Source organism: Mytilus trossulus, chromosome 9 (assembly GCF_036588685.1).
Source record: "Mytilus trossulus isolate FHL-02 chromosome 9, PNRI_Mtr1.1.1.hap1, whole genome shotgun sequence".
In the NCBI taxonomy this organism is placed as follows: domain Eukaryota; kingdom Metazoa; phylum Mollusca; class Bivalvia; order Mytilida; family Mytilidae; genus Mytilus; species Mytilus trossulus.
Window position 1 is genome coordinate 7,416,728 of NC_086381.1, and position 19,479 is coordinate 7,436,206.

The window sequence follows — 19,479 nt, forward strand, 5'->3', positions numbered from 1 at the left end:
AATATGGTATTTATAAACTTGTTTAAGTAATACACAACAAAATATATAATGTCTTGTTCTTTCTCTTTAAAGAAGGTTTTTTTTAAATTTCAATTTTTTGTTACATTTCAAAGTTTATTACAAGGTGGGTCAATATATGACTCTATTTGTCATCTAATTGTCCAAAGTCTTGGTCACTTTAAATCTCCACATGAACCAGTATTGATTATGTGTTCTTCTAGTTGTATGCATCTGTCTTCAACCAAGTCTTTAATGTTTTTCTTATCATTCTTACCAGTAATTTATAAGTACTCACATTTGTATACAGCTGTTTTGCTAACTCTTTAATGTTTTCTAACATTTTGTTTGGATCAGATCTTTCTTCTGTTAATAAATCTTGTATATTTGCATAGATCTAAAATTAAAATCAAATTTGGTTAAAACAGGTTTAGGTGTCTGATTCAGTGTTACAATTTGATCTTATATTTCAAGTGTATCATTTACATGAAGCATTCTTTGTTTTCATCATTTACATGTACAAACAAGATTAAAGCTCAACATTATAGTGAGAAAAGCTTTTTTCCTGAACACAAATGGTCACTACTTTTATATGTCTCCCTTTCAATATACTAACCTCATCAAAAATATCACAGACACGATATGGTGGACCTCTTTCTTGCACAAATCCACCAAAAGCCATACAATCTAAAACTCGTACTAGAAAATCATCTTCTATAAAACCTCGGTTACTCAGGAAATTGGCCTGAAAGAGAAATATAGGTTAGTTTCAACATATTTATTCATAGTGGATTGGGAAACAAGTTTTACAACTTATATTACTTCCTTTCCAATTTACAGGTGTGAGTGGTACCTTGTAGCAGCATTAGTCTGCTCTTTTTAGCAAATCTACAAGGGTGTCTTTTTACATAGTGAGGGGTACATAGAGTTTGTTTTTATCAAGGTACAGGAATCCTTTTTCTTTTTTTTTATATCTTAATTTGTGTTTGGCAAAAAGATATCATCTGGTATTATATTTTACTTATTGCTGAGGAAAGTACCTTTTGAAATAATTGGGCTGTAGTATAAATTGTATGTTGTGTATAAAATTCATCATAATTTAACTTTATTTTGTAAATTTTGCTCCAACAATACCCATATAAACGTGTTATAAATTTGACCTTTTCCTAATTGACTATTATCTGACCTTATGAAAAGTGATGAATGGTTCTGGATGTATCCTGATCACCGTGAGACATGTTCTGTACCCCGTCAATAACTCAGCAAATAGGCGAATAAATACTGCTCGAATTTCCTTGTCCTGAAAATAAAAATATATTATTAAACATATGAAACATCTAAATTAAAAAATACTTAATTTATTCCATATCTTATAGCGATAATGATATCTATATGCTTTCTCTGTTGTTTTTCCCATTGCAATGTTTTTCACTGAGTAGGACTGAAAGGAAATTTTTGGTTTATTTAACTTTTAGAAAATCCTTCTGATAATTGAATCTGAAAAAATACCCAATATCCTGAATCTTTGCATTAAAACCCTAATATGGATATTCTTTTACTAGAACATACAGAGAGTCAATGTTTTGAAGATAGGTAATTCCGGTAAAGATCAAAAGCAAAATTGAATTTTGCAAATTTTTCTTATTTTATTTCTGATCTTGTTTTTCCTATTTTGGTTTATTTGTACATTAACTCATGCAAGAGTGTTTAGCATTAATGGACTGCATTTAAAGTGACCTCATTAAAATTGAACACTTTTCTGGACAATAATTCTGTCTTGATCTTTTTATTGTACAACAAACTTTCCTACAGCTATAAGCAATACCTTCATGTCACTACTGATCTGTTTCTTGGGAGGGGATGGAGGGAACGCCTTGTCAGCATTAAATAAATCCATGTTTAAAATCTGAAATCAAATATATATATATATATTATAAAGTAGTGAAAAAGCTTGAATAACAGTTTACAAGGAACACAGATTACAAATTCCCTCCATAACACTAAAGCCTATACATGTTTGGAAAGAAGTTCTGAAAAAGTAAATAAAGTTAACTATAAGATATTGAACTATACTTTGTATAGGAAGACACAAACATGTATTTCAAGGTATATGAAATGGAATATAAAGAATTATTAGATCCTATTATAACAGACTAAAAATAACTGAAACATGCAAGATGGAAAGCATTTGATGCCTAACAAAAATTTATAGTATATTTTTTATTACATATCTTTTTTAAACATATGTTCTCATTCGCTATTTACAAATATAAAACTCAAGCTTTTACATGTATGATAAACCATCTGAGATGACATACTCAAAAAGATAAAGTTGTGTTTATTATCATTTCAGCATGACAATAGATTAAGCTATTTATGATAAGCTTTAGAGTTGAAATAATTGAGCAAATATTTGATTTCCAGCTGGTTTTACAGACTTTCCATGGCAAATATCATTTGAGAAAACAGCAGACTTTTAAAGAAGAAATATGCATTATACCACATTCATCAAAAGCTTTATAATATCAAAAGTTTCAACTTCAAATTAACATTCATTTCAAGCACACATTGACTTCTTCAGAAGACGATTCAAAAACACTCGACTAAAATACAGCAGATTTTTGATTCACATAAAGCAGAGAAATGTTTCAAAATCTGTTTAAAAATCGAAGAATATGAAAAGAATTCATATTGTAATGCACAGAAGTGTTTTGACAATACATGCTGATTTTTTTGTTAATTGGGTGCCTTTTATTCTTCAAAACATTTATTAAACAATATTTACCTCACTTTCAGGTATACAATTATCAACAGCAGAAACCTGTTTATTGGTTTTAAATGAATTACTCTAGAAATGTCTGGTGGGGATATAACATATGAATATATTTTTTCAATTCCAAATATGTGTACTGTGTTCTGCTTTTACATAAGAAATAGATTCTTAAAAATAAGGGACAAAGCCTAAATGAAGCAATACAGGATCAAATTTATTTGATTTATCATGCAATTCTAATTTTAAATGCTATTTTCTCTTTATAAAATATGAGAAGTAAAAAAAAATATCCTAGCAATTCCAAAAAATTTCAGGATTTGAATAAAATTGAGAATGAGAATTGAAGTATTCTCTAAAAATAAAATTTACAAATTATTCATTTTTTTTATTCATTTCACTTTTATCTCTTTTAATTTTACAGAAAATTAAGTTTGCCTTCATGCTCAGTGTACCTAAAAATTTTTAACCTATAACACTTTTAGGGTTAAATACAGTGAAAATACCTTATTATAAGAATAAACTGTTGACATAGAGCTATGCCTTGCTACAATATATTTTATGGACAAGTTTCAAAACTAATTGACAATGGAGGAAGGGGCAAGGTCAAATAACCTCAGTGGGAATGCTTATACAACAGTAGTTCATCATAATCTTAATAGTAAACTTTACCAACAGCTTAGCTCTCACCTCCACAACTTTGTTGAGGTGTGACATAAACTAGATACTCCAAGATATTGTTTACTTAGCCAGAAACTCAAACAGAAAATAGGTTTATGTAAAACATATTAATAAAAACAAGATAGACTAAAGTTAAAAATGAGGTTAACATTTAATAAACCATTACCAAATGAAGTGACTTCTTGGTCCTAGTGAGTATTGGTTCAGGTATCATGGGAATATTTACACATTCAGGAATCTTGATACTTCCTCCGTCTAAATCCACAATGATCACGTCCAACTGAAATAGACAAAAGATATAAGTAATTATCGTCCAACTGAAATAGACAAAAGATATAAGTAAATATACTGTAACTTCAGAGACCTTTGCAATATTTCTATTATTGCCAAAAATATGGACAGGACAGGTTTTTTTTTTAGTCTTATTTGTATGACATTACCAAACTTCATCTAAAAGAGTTCCTAAAACTTTAAACCTGTTTTAGTGGAATAAGTCAATCTTTATAGACATTCTACTGACATATACTAATGATATGCTCCTTCTGAAGGTTGTCCATACCTAGGTCTTCACACTTCTTTTTTACTCCCATTCAAGAAATTCAAGCAATCAGATAGTCCATTTCATTGTGGATTGCTTAAGCAAAGAATATGCTTTGTATAAAATTAATACACAGCCAATAATCTCCAACCTAATCATAATTCTCATGAAAACTGTGAAATGCATGATAAATCTCATTTAACCATTACTTAAATTAGTTCAGTTGGTGGAGTTATCTACCTTGGGAACTATACAACACAATCTATAGGGTAAAAGCTGGTGGAGTTATCTACCTTGGAAACTATACACCACAATCTATAGGGTAAAAGCTGGTGGAGTTATCTACCTTGGGAACTATACACCACAATCTATAGGGTAAAAGCTGGTGGAGTTATCTACCTTGGGAACTATACACCACAATCTATAGGGTAAAAGTTGGTGGAGTTATCTACCTTGGGAACTATACACCACAATCTATAGGGTAAAAGCTGGTGGAGTTATCTACCTTGGGAACTATACACCACAATCTATAGGGTAAAAGCTGGTGGAGTTATCTACCTTGGGAACTATACACCACAATCTATAGGGTAAAGGCTGGTGGAGTTATCTACCTTGGGAACTATACACCACAATCTATAGGGTAAAAGTTGGTGGAGTTATCTACCTTGGGAACTATACACCACAATCTATAGGGTAAAAGCTGGTGGAGTTATCTACCTTGGGAACTATACACCACAATCTATAAGGTAAAAGTTGGTGGAGTTATCTACCTTGGGAACTATACACCACAATCTATAGGGTAAAAGCTGGTGGAGTTATCTACCTTGGGAACTATACACCACAATCTATAGGGTAAAAGTTGGTGGAGTTATCTACCTTGGGAACTATACACCACAATCTATAGGGTAAAAACTGGTGGAGTTATCTACCTTGGGAACTATACACCACAATCTATAGGGTAAAAACTTACAAATTCAGCAGTTTCATCAGCTAATGAAGAGTGGATGCCTGCCATGAATGGGGTTGGTGAACTTAGTACTTCCACAAGATGAGCTGGTAATATTGGTATATATACATAACTGAAACATAAACAATTGGTCAATAAAACAGAACATATATTTCAATCATAGTTTTTTTTTTAAATATCCTGTTCTTAAAGCCTTCTCTGGTAAATAATTATTTCGCTATTACCTTTGTTTAATGCAAACAAAAGATTGTTTTCATAATTTACTTGCATTTGACTATATCACTTGTTGGACTATAGTAAGTCCTTATAATTGTTTTATTTGCACTAAAGAAAATTATCTTGACAATATCCAAGACAAGTGTATACAATTAAGATCAGGGTGTCATGTGCATGCACACAAAAAAATAAAAAAATATGTGTATATAATTTTGTATCTGTTCATTGTTTTTTTTTAACATTTTATATTTCAAGCCTTTTATAGCTAACTACGTTATATGGGTTTTGTCATTTTTGAAGGCTGTACAGTCTCCTCTAGTTGTAAATTTCTGTGTCATTTGGTCTCAATGTTAACCATGCCACATCTTCTTATTTTAATGTTTGATAACAACCAACTTAAGCATAAGCTATCTTTGATATCAATTCCCTGTACTGATATTTACCTAAATCTGAGAGGATAATGAAGTACTACTATTGCTTGACAAGAATCAGTTAATCGAGAAAAACTCTGGGAATGAAATAAAATCTTGTGGTCAGTCAAAGCAGCACAAAATAACACCAATGTGTTCTGGATCCCTGGAATGAGAAAATAGATTATAAATTACTAGAGGGTCACTTCAGTTGGAATGTATTCACAATATTCAATAAAATTGAATTTTTTCACATTATTTTGTTTACAAGTCTTATGATTGAAACATTCTTAATATCTTTTCTATAATATAAAATTCATTTGTGTTGTCATATACAATATGGGCAAAATTTGAATTGTTTCTAGAAAAATTGATGTGGTATATTTTATAGTGAGGAACCAGTTGTAAAAAATTTCTACATTCCATTTAAATCTTAATTATTATATTTCCTCATTTATATAATTTTTTTAACTATGTCATATCCTGATAAATTCCAAGTTTATCATAAAAGATTTTACCTAATTGTTGAAATAACAATGCTACACAATTTCTAGATGAAGGTAAACCACTGTTAAGTTTAGGTTGTAAAGCTTGTCTGTCTCCGGCACCTATTGAAAATCTTATCTGTGGTCCACCTGGAAAAACAGCATTATATACAGTCAGTAATATTCATCACATCTTTCAACTATTTTCTTACTGACTAAAAGAATTTAATAATGTAATGTGATTTTATACTACATCTGTCATTAGTTTTTTCTACCTGAATTCCCAGTAACTTAATTTTGCAATTTTTTTTAAATTTGTTGATGTGTACATACAAGAGAAAATAGAAGATTTGACATATTTGCAGCCGAGGCTAAACCTTGGTGTTATTTTCTTCTCACAAAAGTCATGTTAAGAGATATCTTTCAAAACAGCAATTATAGCAGTCATCACAGAGATTCAATCAAATGTGAGTGCATGACATAGTTCATTATGGGTAGCAAGGAGTCTGTAGTCTAGTGGTTGTCATTGGTTGCTCTCTACTTTTAAGTGTTTTTCTTTTACTGCTGTAGTTGAAATTTGCTGTTGGTTTTTTTATTCCCAATTATTTCACATATTATTTTCTGAGTTTTTGTAGAAGACCATTTCTGTAATTTGTCACATCTTTTATTCTAATGTCTTCAAAGGATAGTCTCTTTGGCAATCATACCACATCTCTTTTTTTAGATGGATAATTGTAAAGAAAGTAATACTCAAAACATTTCAGCAACATCTGCCAATATCATACCTGGGGGAGGGACATAAACACTCCCTATAATGTTCCCCACCAAAACCTCTAACTGAGCATCAAGTCTGTCTACATAGGCTGTGTATATGATTCCTAGGCAGTTCTGAAAACAAATTCATAAAATACATCTTACAAAAAATAAGCTGATTTTAATTGTGACCATGTTCATTTACTATTTTCTATTAAATGCTTTTATTTCAATGTAAATTTGATTATTAGAATTTTGAAAACTATAGCTAGCATAAGCCATGATAAGGAAAACTCTAATAAAGACATTACAAGATGTTCATCCATGATGTGTCTATTCTTTCTAATAAACCTAATGTGAATTTTTGTTTGGAGGAATGGGTTTATAAAGTATAGAAACTGATGACAACAGATAACCATAAACATATAATGGTTGCTATTGGTTGATTTTTTTTCATTTTGTTGAATTCTAAAATATCTGAACTTATATCTGAACCCTCTAAACATATACATTTTGTATTTACAAACACATGTACCTTATGGCTTATGTTCTAAAACTGACTGTGAGTTATAAATAACAGCAATCAATTTCCCCCAAAAAAGGTATTAATACTTTTTTTATAAAGCATCATGTACAAGTTTATATTGAGAAACCTCACCCTAAATGTTTCAAAGTAATCCAGTCTTGATATTAGAACTAGACATTTTGTTGAGAACATTAGAGATTGTTGAGTTATGGCATTTTCTGTTTCATCTGCATCTCCGTCCTCATCTGGTCGTGGGAGTGTTACGGAGACAGACTCTGAGAATGACAGACACGCACAATAATGGCGGTCTGCATCCATGTCTGTCAGGACAGCGATAAAGAACTCTGGCGGACATCTTTGTGGTGACAGCTTCCATCCTGATGGCTGACAAAACTACAAGAGAAACACAATGATGTATTCATAATAACATGGAGTAAATATAGAGTTCTGTCTACCTTTCTACATAGATAATATCACTTTTAAGTAACACATGTTAATATGAAAATAAATACAGACACACCACAGATTTGTTGCATACATTTCTAGATAAATCCTATCACTGCCATATAATGTAAAACATATTTTTACATAACTCATTTAAGATTGTTATACTTCTATTTATAGACAAAGGAATGTGGTGTTTAACAACCTTGACTACTGAAGAAGGTCTCTTACAGTCATATTTTCAAATATATACTTTTTATTCCTTGTTTATTTCATGTAAAATGCTTCATTTCTTGTTTTGATTTACAACAGACATCACATGATCTTTTGTCATATATAAACAATATACATGTAAAAAAATTGGTGAATTTTGTACTTTTAATGATTTATGTAGAAACTATAATGATATAATATAGTGCCAAAATCATTACATGTCATGCTGTATATATCAAATATGACCTGTTTTTCGTGACAAGTTGTTAAAATCTAAAAAGATTTCATGTCAAGTGGTACTCTAGTTACCATCAGGAAGCCCAAAACCATCTGATTTATCAAGGGTCACTATTTTTGAAAAGGAAAATGCCTAAAGCAACCATTGACCCTTATTTTCTGTTTCAAAACATTGATTTTTTTTAGAAAAGAGTATAACTCTTGATCCAAAAATGTCAAAACCGTACAAAAGTGAATGTATTTTGTGGTCAAATATAAAGTAAGTGCAGTTTTAAAAGATATTTTAAGTGGTACTTTATACAGCCTCTGGTTTCAAACAAAGAAAATCCTAATTTAAAGAAAATGGAGCCATAAATGTGTTTTAATATCCATAAAAATGCATCTAAATGTCAAAAGGTCATGTGGTGCTCTTAACAAATTACCACCATGTAACTAAGGATAGACAAATACTATATTCATTCATCTGCCTCTATTTTTATACAATATTTCATTTTGTATATTAACTGGATAAGAATTCTACACTATATTTCCCCTAAAATGAATCCATAGATAATCTAGATATATTATCAGTAAAATGTACCTTTCAAATATGAAGTGACCACATGAAATGACATGTATTGGATCATCAGTGATTTCTCCATTGATCAGTTCTTTATTTAGGTAAAGCACGGATATCATTTATCTGATTAGTAACTAAATCAAATTATAGATAAATACTTTAAAATTTCCTTCCATACTTTAAAATGTCCTTATGTAACAGTAAGTAGATGAATGAGTTATGTGGGAAGATTGTGAGCTAAATTTATACATGATGGAAGAAATAATGATCCGGATGATACTGTTTTTTCTTAAATACACTAAAAAAAAGACTATAATTTATAAAAAAGTTAAATTTCTTTATCAATGAATAACCAACTACCCAACAGTCTTGGACTCTAGGTGCATATTTTTATGTCTTTGAGCAATAATATTTGAAGTTAATTCAAATAAATTTCAACCTAAGTACAACAAGATTGTATCCTTTCAAACAATAAATATGACAAGGACTTTATGGACATGACTTGTCTTAGTATTCAAGTTTTGACAAGCTTCTTTCAAAGTACAGCATCATTATCACTTTAACTTTAAGTGCCTTTTCCCAGTCATTTAAACAGAGGGTGCAGTTAAAGCCTTATTTAGTAAGCAATGCTAAGTATTACCAAATTCTAGGAGGTTTAATTTTTTGTTCAAAGTCCTTAACGTAAGACTATTATAGTAAGATATTATGAATATTTCTTATAAAGTTTTATTTAAGAAATGGACAATAATAAATTATGACCAAATGTTTATCCGTACATCTGAAATTTGTATATATATTCATTAAATCAATCGAAACATCTTCATCTACAGTAGGGAGAGTAGAATGAAGTAATTACATGTATGTGTGACAGGTGTTGTTTACATAGACAGATGCTATGGGGAAGGGGTTAAGTTGGTTTTTGTACATCCCACTCTTCATTTCAAAATCAACCATATTTCATATATTTACTCAGATATTTCAACAGCAATATAAACAACCATCATTGGAAATCAACCGAAGTCTAATTTCAGAATAATCTCAACTTCATTCGAAAAAGACCAACACATATATTTGATTTTAAAATTGTATTTCATAATTTGACTTCAAATTTACATATTGTGTTTATTTGCTTAAATATTCATATAATATGTACATCTTTTCCAAAATAATCCTCCATGGAACCTAAACAATCATTTAAATTGGCAGAACTTTTGTAACAGACAATTTAAATTGAGCACCTGTAAACTGTAGGTAAGTAAACTCTAAATGGCGAACAGCCATATTTCTTCACAACCAATTAGTGATAATTACCATCATTACATTGTTAGGGTGAAGAGGGGTGGTACATAAAAACACACTTTTATCACAATACAAGATTATGGTGTGAGGGGTGAGAACAATGTAAGTCGCCTCATCACTCATCAGTAGAAAATCAAAGTGAGAACTCTCAGAGGCAGATCCAGGAGGGGGGTTGTTCAGTATGGTTTTCTGATTTTATACTGCAGACTTCCCTCTCAACTTCCGTATACTTAGATGATTACATGGATATTTTAATAAGGAGGCAGGGGAATACCCAGTCCCTGTGTGCATTAAAATTAAAATTACCATGTCCTATGTTAATTTAAAGCCTTCCAAGTACAGATTACATAAGTTGAATGTTTAAAATCATTATTGGTCTTGATATTTCATAATTTGTACTAGCAGCACTATGCCATGTGTGCATGGGAAATATTTGCTGTATTGTACTCATACATATTTACAAACATTGCATTGTACTCACAAGTTCTATACCATGTAAATTGTCAATCTTCTCACTATGTCATTGTACTCAGTAACTGACCATTTCTATACCATGTGTAACTGGACAGTCATACTTGTATGTCATTGTACTCAGTTACTGACCATTTCTATACCATGTGTAACTGGACAGTCATACTTGTATGTCATTGTACTCAGTTACTGAACATTTCTATACCATGTGTAACTGGACAGTCATACTTGTATGTCATTGTACTCAGTTACTGACCATTTCTATACCATGTGTAACTGGACAGTCATACTTGTATGTCATTGTACTCAGTTACTGACCATTTCTATACCATGTGTAACTGGACAGTCATACTTGTATGTCATTGTACTCAGTTACTGACCATTTCTATACCATGTGTAACTGGACAGTCATACTTGTATGTCATTGTACTCAGTTACTGACCATTTCTATACCATGTGTAACTGGACAGTCATACTTGTATGTCATTGTACTCAGTAACTGACCATTTCTATACCATGTGTAACTGGACAATCATACTTGTATGTCATTGTACTCAGTTACTGACCATTTCTATACCATGTGTAACTGGACAGTCATACTTGTATGTCATTGTACTCAGTTACTGACCATTTCTATACCATGTGTAACTGGACAGTCATACTTGTATGTCATTGTACTCAGTTACTGACTATTTCTATACCATGTGTAACTGGACAGTCAAACTTGTATGTCATTGTACTCAGTTACTGACCATTTCTATACCATGTGTAACTGGACAGTCATACTTGTATGTCAATGTACTCAGTTACTGACCATTTCTATACCATGTGTAACTGGACAGTCAAACTTGTATGTCATTGTACTCAGTTACTGACCATTTCTATACCATGTGTAACTGGACAGTCATACTTGTATGTCATTGTACTCAGTTACTGACCATTTCTATACCATGTGTAACTGGACAGTCATACTTGTATGTCATTGTACTCAGTTACTGACCATTTCTATACCATGTGTAACTGGACAGTCATACTTGTATGTCATTGTACTCAGTTACTGACCATTTCTATACCATGTGTAACTGGACAGTCATACTTGTATGTCATTGTACTCAGTTACTGACCATTTCTATACCATGTGTAACTGGACAGTCATACTTGTATGTCATTGTACTCAGTTACTGACCATTTCTATACCATGTGTAACTGGACAGTCATACTTGTATGTCATTGTACTCAGTTACTGACCATTTCTATACCATGTGTAACTGGACAGTCATACTTGTATGTCATTGTACTAACCAATTCTACCTGTGTTAATTGACAATCTATCTACTTCATACATCATTGTACCTACCAGTTTTCTACCTTGTGTAAATGTACACTCTTTCAAGTATGCCAATGTACTTACTAGTTCTATACCCTGCGTAAATGGACAATCATCCCATTCTTTCTCAGGAAATCTCTGTATAATCTTTCCTACACTTTGTCCACCTCCTACAAATATAAATACAATGTTAGAAGCAATTTGATGTATAATTGTCATGTAGCTAGAGACTCTTAAAGCTGGTGTTGCTCACCTATGTGCATCTTCAACAATGGACACTCTCAAACATTCGAGACTAGAATCTAGTCATTAGATATAATTCATGAAAACAAAATTATCTTTTAACCCTTTAATTTTTTCATGTTTCAGTTTTTCTCTCCATCTTCTACAGTTTTATTCCAAAAACACACAATGAAAAATAAATTGTCATGTAAGGGCAATAACTCATATTTAAAAGAAGTCTACTGACAATTTCATCAATGCTGACCTATTTCATGTATTTGCAGACCTTGTTTTTCTGATCATATTTGTTTTTAAAACTTTCTTTATAATATGCATTACATATATATAGATTCTACCTCTGCATCAAGTGTAATACGATATTTATCCACTCGAGACAGTTAAATTTTCAAATTTAAAACGCCAATCTTAACTTGATACCTGAGGCAAAAAACACAAAAAACCAGAAAAACTAGTCCTTTAAGGACAATAACTCATTTATGAAGTAGACTGAAGATTTTGGTCAAATTGACTGGTTTTGTAGACTTAATCTGGCTGACTCTTTTTTACCCATTTAAACTTCTAACTGGCTATTAATTAACAAAGTATATGAGTGAGGAAAAAAGTTAGTTTTGGGCCAGGTGAGCAGAAACAAACATACATATATATATATGCATGTTGTTAGAAATAGAGTGTAACAAGCAAGTTGTGATATTTGTAAATATTATTTTTGTAGAATAACATAATTCTATAATGACAGATATTTACATAAATAGTAAAATACACTGAATAACTTAACATTTAAACAACATGTAAAATGCACTCTCCATCAATGTTGACTAAAATTGTCTTTTCTAAATTTAACTTCGTAAAAATTTAATTTTATTAGAAATATCAAAATGGTTATTAAAACCTTGATAAAAATTTAATCAAAATCCCATTTGAGGAAAAGAGATAAGAATCTGCAACTTATAAAGTAATAAACAGAGAATCCCTATTTATATAGCTTGTTAAGTTGATACATAGTGCAATGTATATAGTTTCATTGGAAGTAAAGTACAAACTAGTATAAATCTGCACTGTTAATACATTTATTTTTGTGGATTCCAATTTTTGTGATTTGCCAAAGCAAATAGTCTAAATTCTAAATGTTCATCCATGTGACGTCAGATCTTAAAGTCTCAATTACTTGAGTGATTATACAATTGTGTATATGTTTAAAACTGTAATCACAAATGCATATACTTCAAAAGTCAGGAAAACTTCAATATTAATTTTCAATTACTCTACTGACAGGCCTGACAGGCATTAGTAGAAACCTCTTAGACTACTACTTCTAAACTTGATGAAAAAAGCATAGATACGTTCTTCACCCTATACATTAATCAGTTGATCAGTCGACTGTCTATACACCACTTCCATTTCTAATTAGTTAAAACTTCTCAGTAGGAAGGATATTTGATGCTTAATTATTGTAGCATTCTTAAAATACCACAAATTCTATCACAATATTTAGAATGGAACTAGTCCAGGTTATATGTTAATAATATTCAAATCGAAATCATTCAAATTCACAGATGTTTGTATTTCCTACATGTATATCATGTATATTACTCATATTATACATGTAGGTCATACATGTATGTAACTAAATCTGTTGATGATTTTCAATAAAAAATACTTTTTTACTCCACACCAGATAACTCAAAACTGTCCTTGCCCTACGTATACATGTGTGTACTATGTACCCTTTTTCGTGTGAATTTAGTTAAATAATATAGGAAATCACTGAAGCATGACTGGAGCACTTCCTCCCCCAACCCCTTAGGTCAGTCAGTGGGTCCCCTCCCGTTTAGAAGTGCTGGATCAGCCACTGAAAGTTAACTAGATGTGTTGTCTAGATTAAAAACATTATACATGTATGTAATGATTTTACCCAGAAACTGTTTAGACTAGTAACAACTATTCCTTTAAAATACTAATATATATACTAGTACATTTGTATTTTATAAAATTGTTGTCTTGTGATACTTATCAATAATAAAAACTCATTCCATTTATTTGATGATGTAGTTTATAAACAGGAAGTATATTTAAGGATTTGAACATATTTCATATCTAGTAGTATATATTTGTATATTTCTTAGCCTTATATATAATGAAAAGTTGTATAACAATGTTAATTTTGTTAATTCAATATTGCTTGTATTTATTGTTAATGTCAGTCAATTGACACAAACTCTGTTTTAACGACTATTTTGATTTAAGTAGAAATACTGCATACAAATTGTGCTGTCTTAATCTAAAAAAAAATTTGCGACAGTTATCTTGTTTTCAATTTTCACAATAACAGATAGCACCATATAATTAATGAATTTGAATGTTACAGTTTCTGAATCTGTATTAAAAAAAAAACAACAATAAGACATGTGAAAAGAATGCACACAGAATCAGAGCTGCTACAAAATTGCTCTACAATCAGTGATTCAAAGATATCTTAACTACATTCCTACAATAACATGAAAGAATTGTTCCATATGGAAAATATATTCTCTAGAAATAATTAACATGTTAGATCAAGGAAGATTAATTGTAAACAAACAGCATGAAAATATCCACGAGATAAACAATTCATTAATTACACTGAAGGAATTAACTCTCACTCTAATCAAACTTAATAGAAAGTTGATCCAATTCTGAAGGCCAATTTACTTAAAATCTGTAAAGAAATTGTAATTCATTTGATATTTGTGTCATAAAAAAGATGGTGTCTCAATCTGATTGCTTTTCTTTATTCCAATATCTTTTTTCTCTTTGTTTTAATTCTTTCAATTTCAATCTACACGCCTCATTTATAAATGTTACAACAGTTAATAGAAGTTAATTATTGCGTGAAACCTTGAAAGTTTGGGGTTTTTTTTATAATGCCTTACAAACAGTGAGGAAAACAAATATTTATGCTGTTTAACATGAACTGAAACACAATAAACTCCATGAAAAGGTGAGTGTAGCAATATAACTTTTAGAGATCTTGAAATCTCTTTTTCCCTTGCTGTTGATACAAAAAATATCATATATTTATCAAAGCTAAAAATTCCAAAAATAATGTTCACCCCCCTTTCATCCTTTTATTATTTACCAAAAACTATGTTATAATTTGTTACTACAAGATTGACATCATAACAATATCCATAAATCCATTAATATAAATCTAACCCAAGATCTAATCTTAGAAGATGATCTATAATAAACATCTAATATCTCAACATCACATCATGACAAATTGTATTTGTCTTAACAAATAAAACAATACATTATTCTCAAGCCTTATTCAATATTTGTATTTATTCAAGTGTGTTATATATTCCAATGATAGTTCAGTAATTGTAGATAAGATAGATATAACCAAGTGTTTTTCCTACAAAGATTAACGTTTTATCTTATCCAGTAATTGTGTTAAGTTGCTACCAGAATGGTTTTACATTTACATTCTGCCAACACAGTACTGATAGCTTTCTGGAATTCTTCTGTAAACTATGTCTTACATAACATATCTTTTCTGTTCAGTGATACATCTTATAGCATCTGCTACTTCATTTAACAGAAACAAATATTCTGACCTCAATGCATTTCTGGGGGGAAGGTGAAAACAACATCAGCTGATATATACAACAACATTTACATTTGTATAAACGTTTGTACATGTTAAATATAAGTCAAAAATTATAATTCTTCGTAGTTTCAAACAAAAACTTGATCATCTAATATAATATAAAAATAAAGTGGTTGCCCAAACGGAAAGTTTGTTTTGTATGCCGTATATGTATGTGCCTACATCTTATTTATTTGATTGATTCTTGCTTATTATTCAGTGGCAAATATTGAATGCATATACAGAACAAAAAATATTTTAACATCCATACAGTTAGATGTATAGGTGATCTTGAATGGACTGCCACTTAGACAATGGGGTTTACGTTTTGTCATGTTTGTAGGGGCAGAAGTTTTATTTGCAAGCATACAGTTTACTCATGTCAAAGAGTAAAAAATAAATGCAGACAGTGTGGCACTCAATCTACACAGGGCATCAGATATAACGTCTACATTCTAGCATAGTATTTACACATCTGCCCTCAAATAAGTGCCTCATTTTCACTAGATGCCTTGATAATTCCATAGATGTGACCTTTGCCATATTTTATTTCTAGTTAACTCTTTGGGGTGACAAAATTTGAAGGGCAAAATAGAACATTCATACACTGTACTTGTTAAGTTAACAAAGTATCATATATTAATTTTAATTATGCAATAAATATGCCTTTTCTGGAAACAGTATCAAGGCTTCTTGTAAATTTACAAAAAACTCAAATTCTCAATCTAATCCATGAACTCTCATAATAACTGGTAAACTAAAGTAGCAAGTTATTGTTAAAATTGAAATGTTTATTTGGAAATAAATAGCTGTTTTGTAATTACTTTTATGAAAAAGAGACACAAAAAGACAGCTTTATTTTAAAAATTTCAACAGTTTTTTCTACATTTAAAGATAAAATTGAAAACACACATCATCTTGCCAAACTATTTCATAATTACTTCATGCCTTCAATGAATGCTTCAATATACATGTAAGTAAAGAGATAACATGTGTTTTCCAGAAGTAATTAAAGAATAAAACACATCAATGGCAGTGCGGAGATAATTAGAAACAAACCATTGGATTACGTAATCATGTGCAACAATAGGAAGTACTTTGCAATTTTCTGCTATAATTTCAAGTACTGGGTGGTCAGTCTTCATACGTAACCGTATAGACTACAGAACTATTAATTATTTTGGGACAACAGAACTTTTAATTCTTTTGAGACTACAGAACAACTATTTCATAACTTCCCAGTTTTCCATAAGTTTATTGACAAAGTCCCATCCTAGAATTGATCTGTAATATAATAATTCACACGGAAAGCATGGAACTGACAAGTCAATTATAGGATTGTAAAATGATATCTTTTATAAACTAGATCTTTACAATATAAAATAGATGATAATTGGTAAATCCCTGGAGTGTTCTGTTCTATTATTTCTGTTCTGGCACAAAGATCATCCCAATTCAATTTATTGTGGACAACCAAAAAAATAATTTATAAATGTATATTACTATAGAGGCCATTGTACAAGTTACTAAAGAGACAATATTGATTCCATCAGTTGACATACTTCATATCTATAATGTGTTAATGTCCATTAGACATGATGCTTGAACAGCTTCAACTCCTAGATAAGTCTTGTCACAACAAAGTAAAGGGTTGTTTGTTTAATGTCTAGTCGCTAATATTTCATGCATATATATTTGAGAAAGTTCATCAAAACAATCCTGCACCTATTTAAATCATTATTTCAATGACATTAGTGCGATGAAGTCTATGGATGGATGCATGGTAGAACAAATTTGATTTTATATCCATGAAGAAATCTTTCTTTTACTGTTCAAACTTTTTGGGCCCTTTTTTATCAAAACTCCAATGTACCCTTTCCCAGAAATAAAACCCACACAGTTGTTTCAATTTCATACTTCAAAAGTCATAATGTAATTGTAATTCATCCTGCTATCACTAGAGACATGATGTTACTGATGTAGGTAATCATCACTGACCCTGAGTATAAATATGAGGAAGTAATTTACTAACCTATAACCACCTTCCTCACCTTGGAATCATTATGTCATTACTCTCCCATAGTTCACTGTGATCACAGCTGTTACAGATATGCATATCATTAACCCCCATTATATATACATATTTCATTACATGGATCCTGCAGCATGTACAATGTATCATCTTTACATAGATATAATAGGTCCAACCATTTGCAGCATTCAATACATATTCAGTAGTAATTTTCAATGAATTTTTCAACATCAGATCTAGAGTTATCAAAATACTGTGAGAGGCTATAGCCATATCCAAATTAAAGCATTGCTGGGGGTTATTCAGCAGATTAAAAATAGCTGATTTAATTTTAAAAGGAGAGCACTAGAGAGGATGCACTATAAACTTAGACTAGTTGGAGACCCAACATGCTCTACATGTACATGTATTTATTGATAAATTGTTTATACCAGTGAACATTTTAGATTGGTTATTTGAGTTATTTCACTTTCAATAATACATATATATGTGTCACTTTTTATGAGGAAATTATTTGCGACTTGTGGCCAAAAATTCAGTCTTCCATAAAAAAATAATTTTGAAATATATATGGCTTTTGAAGGCTTCTTGACAGGAAAATGCCATCCAACTATTTATGCAAGTATTGTAATATCTATCCTATGTCTATGCCAGTAGAAATGTTGCAAGTAATTTTTTTATGAAAAGAGGCCTGAGCCTTTAATTTTTTTTCATTGAATCAAATTTTATCAACCAAAACTCACACAATTCTGACAGTGTCAGACAGAGACTTGTTAGGGACAATTAGTGGCTTTAACTGCTCATTATACCTTTATAAAGTTTATTAGCGACTCAATGGTACTTTTTTCTGCAGTAAACGTACTAAATACCTGTAATTTCCTAGTTTCACAAATAAATTAAATCTAAATCTCTTCCAAGAAGAATAAATTTATACATGTACATACTAATACAACCTATGTGGAAGTTAACAGTACAGGATCGAAACAAGAAATTGTTCATTGAACCATTCAGTTTATCAATTCAAATACACTTGCAACTTCCTTATCTTCCAATTTTATTTAATTGGACTGAAATTTCTACATAATTGTACCAGTAACCTACAATTAACTGTACATTTGATATGACATTGTTTCTACATCTTAACCCCAGGTTATCATCAGATATCTCCATTCATAAAGCTACTTCAACTTCAAACCCTGGTTAAATTGTTAAGTTATCATTTCCTCATAGTGGATTAGTTCCTTTGTTCACAGGATTGCAATTACTGCATACTTTAATATATATATGTACATGGGAGGGTGTAATATTGGAATACATTTTTGTGTACTAAATATCAATTTGTTACTGATGTCTGATTATTCCTTTCCATTTTGATCAATCTAAAAAGAGTCATCAACGTATAAGCCACAAAAGTTTTTGAATACACATGTACAATGTATATATACATGTATATATTATTTAACCTTTAAATCAAAGCTGAATATACATGTATGCTGACAAGAAAGGCCAACTTTCTTTACTTGTACATGTAGTTAAATTATGATGATGGAAGTGTTTAACAACCTTGACTGGATTTACATCCCTCGCACGGTTGTTTGTGAAGGGAATATAAATACTAGGAAATATTTATAGTTAAGTATCTTGAAAAGAACCTTTGACTCTAAAGATTTTCATAATAAACTA

At 30.6% G+C, this 19,479-nt stretch overlaps 1 protein-coding gene across 9 annotated transcripts in view; it reads right to left on the reverse strand.

Annotated features, from left to right (window-relative positions):
- Nucleotides 1-19,479, reverse strand: part of LOC134685047 (myotubularin-related protein 13-like) — a 64,030-nt gene that overhangs the window by 35,881 nt on the left and 8,670 nt on the right. For all 9 annotated transcript variants that reach the window (XM_063544424.1, XM_063544422.1, XM_063544420.1 and 6 more), the window contains exons 2-12: nt 11,978-12,063; nt 7,476-7,736; nt 6,850-6,952; nt 6,098-6,214; nt 5,613-5,745; nt 4,957-5,065; nt 3,615-3,728; nt 1,823-1,903; nt 1,184-1,297; nt 614-742; nt 296-394 (exon numbers count right to left, since the gene is read on the reverse strand). In XM_063544424.1, the coding sequence (XP_063400494.1) occupies nt 296-394; nt 614-742; nt 1,184-1,297; nt 1,823-1,903; nt 3,615-3,728; nt 4,957-5,065; nt 5,613-5,745; nt 6,098-6,214; nt 6,850-6,952; nt 7,476-7,736; nt 11,978-12,063 (1,346 nt within the window). The remainder of the gene's footprint in view (nt 1-295; nt 395-613; nt 743-1,183; nt 1,298-1,822; nt 1,904-3,614; nt 3,729-4,956; nt 5,066-5,612; nt 5,746-6,097; nt 6,215-6,849; nt 6,953-7,475; nt 7,737-11,977; nt 12,064-19,479) is intronic.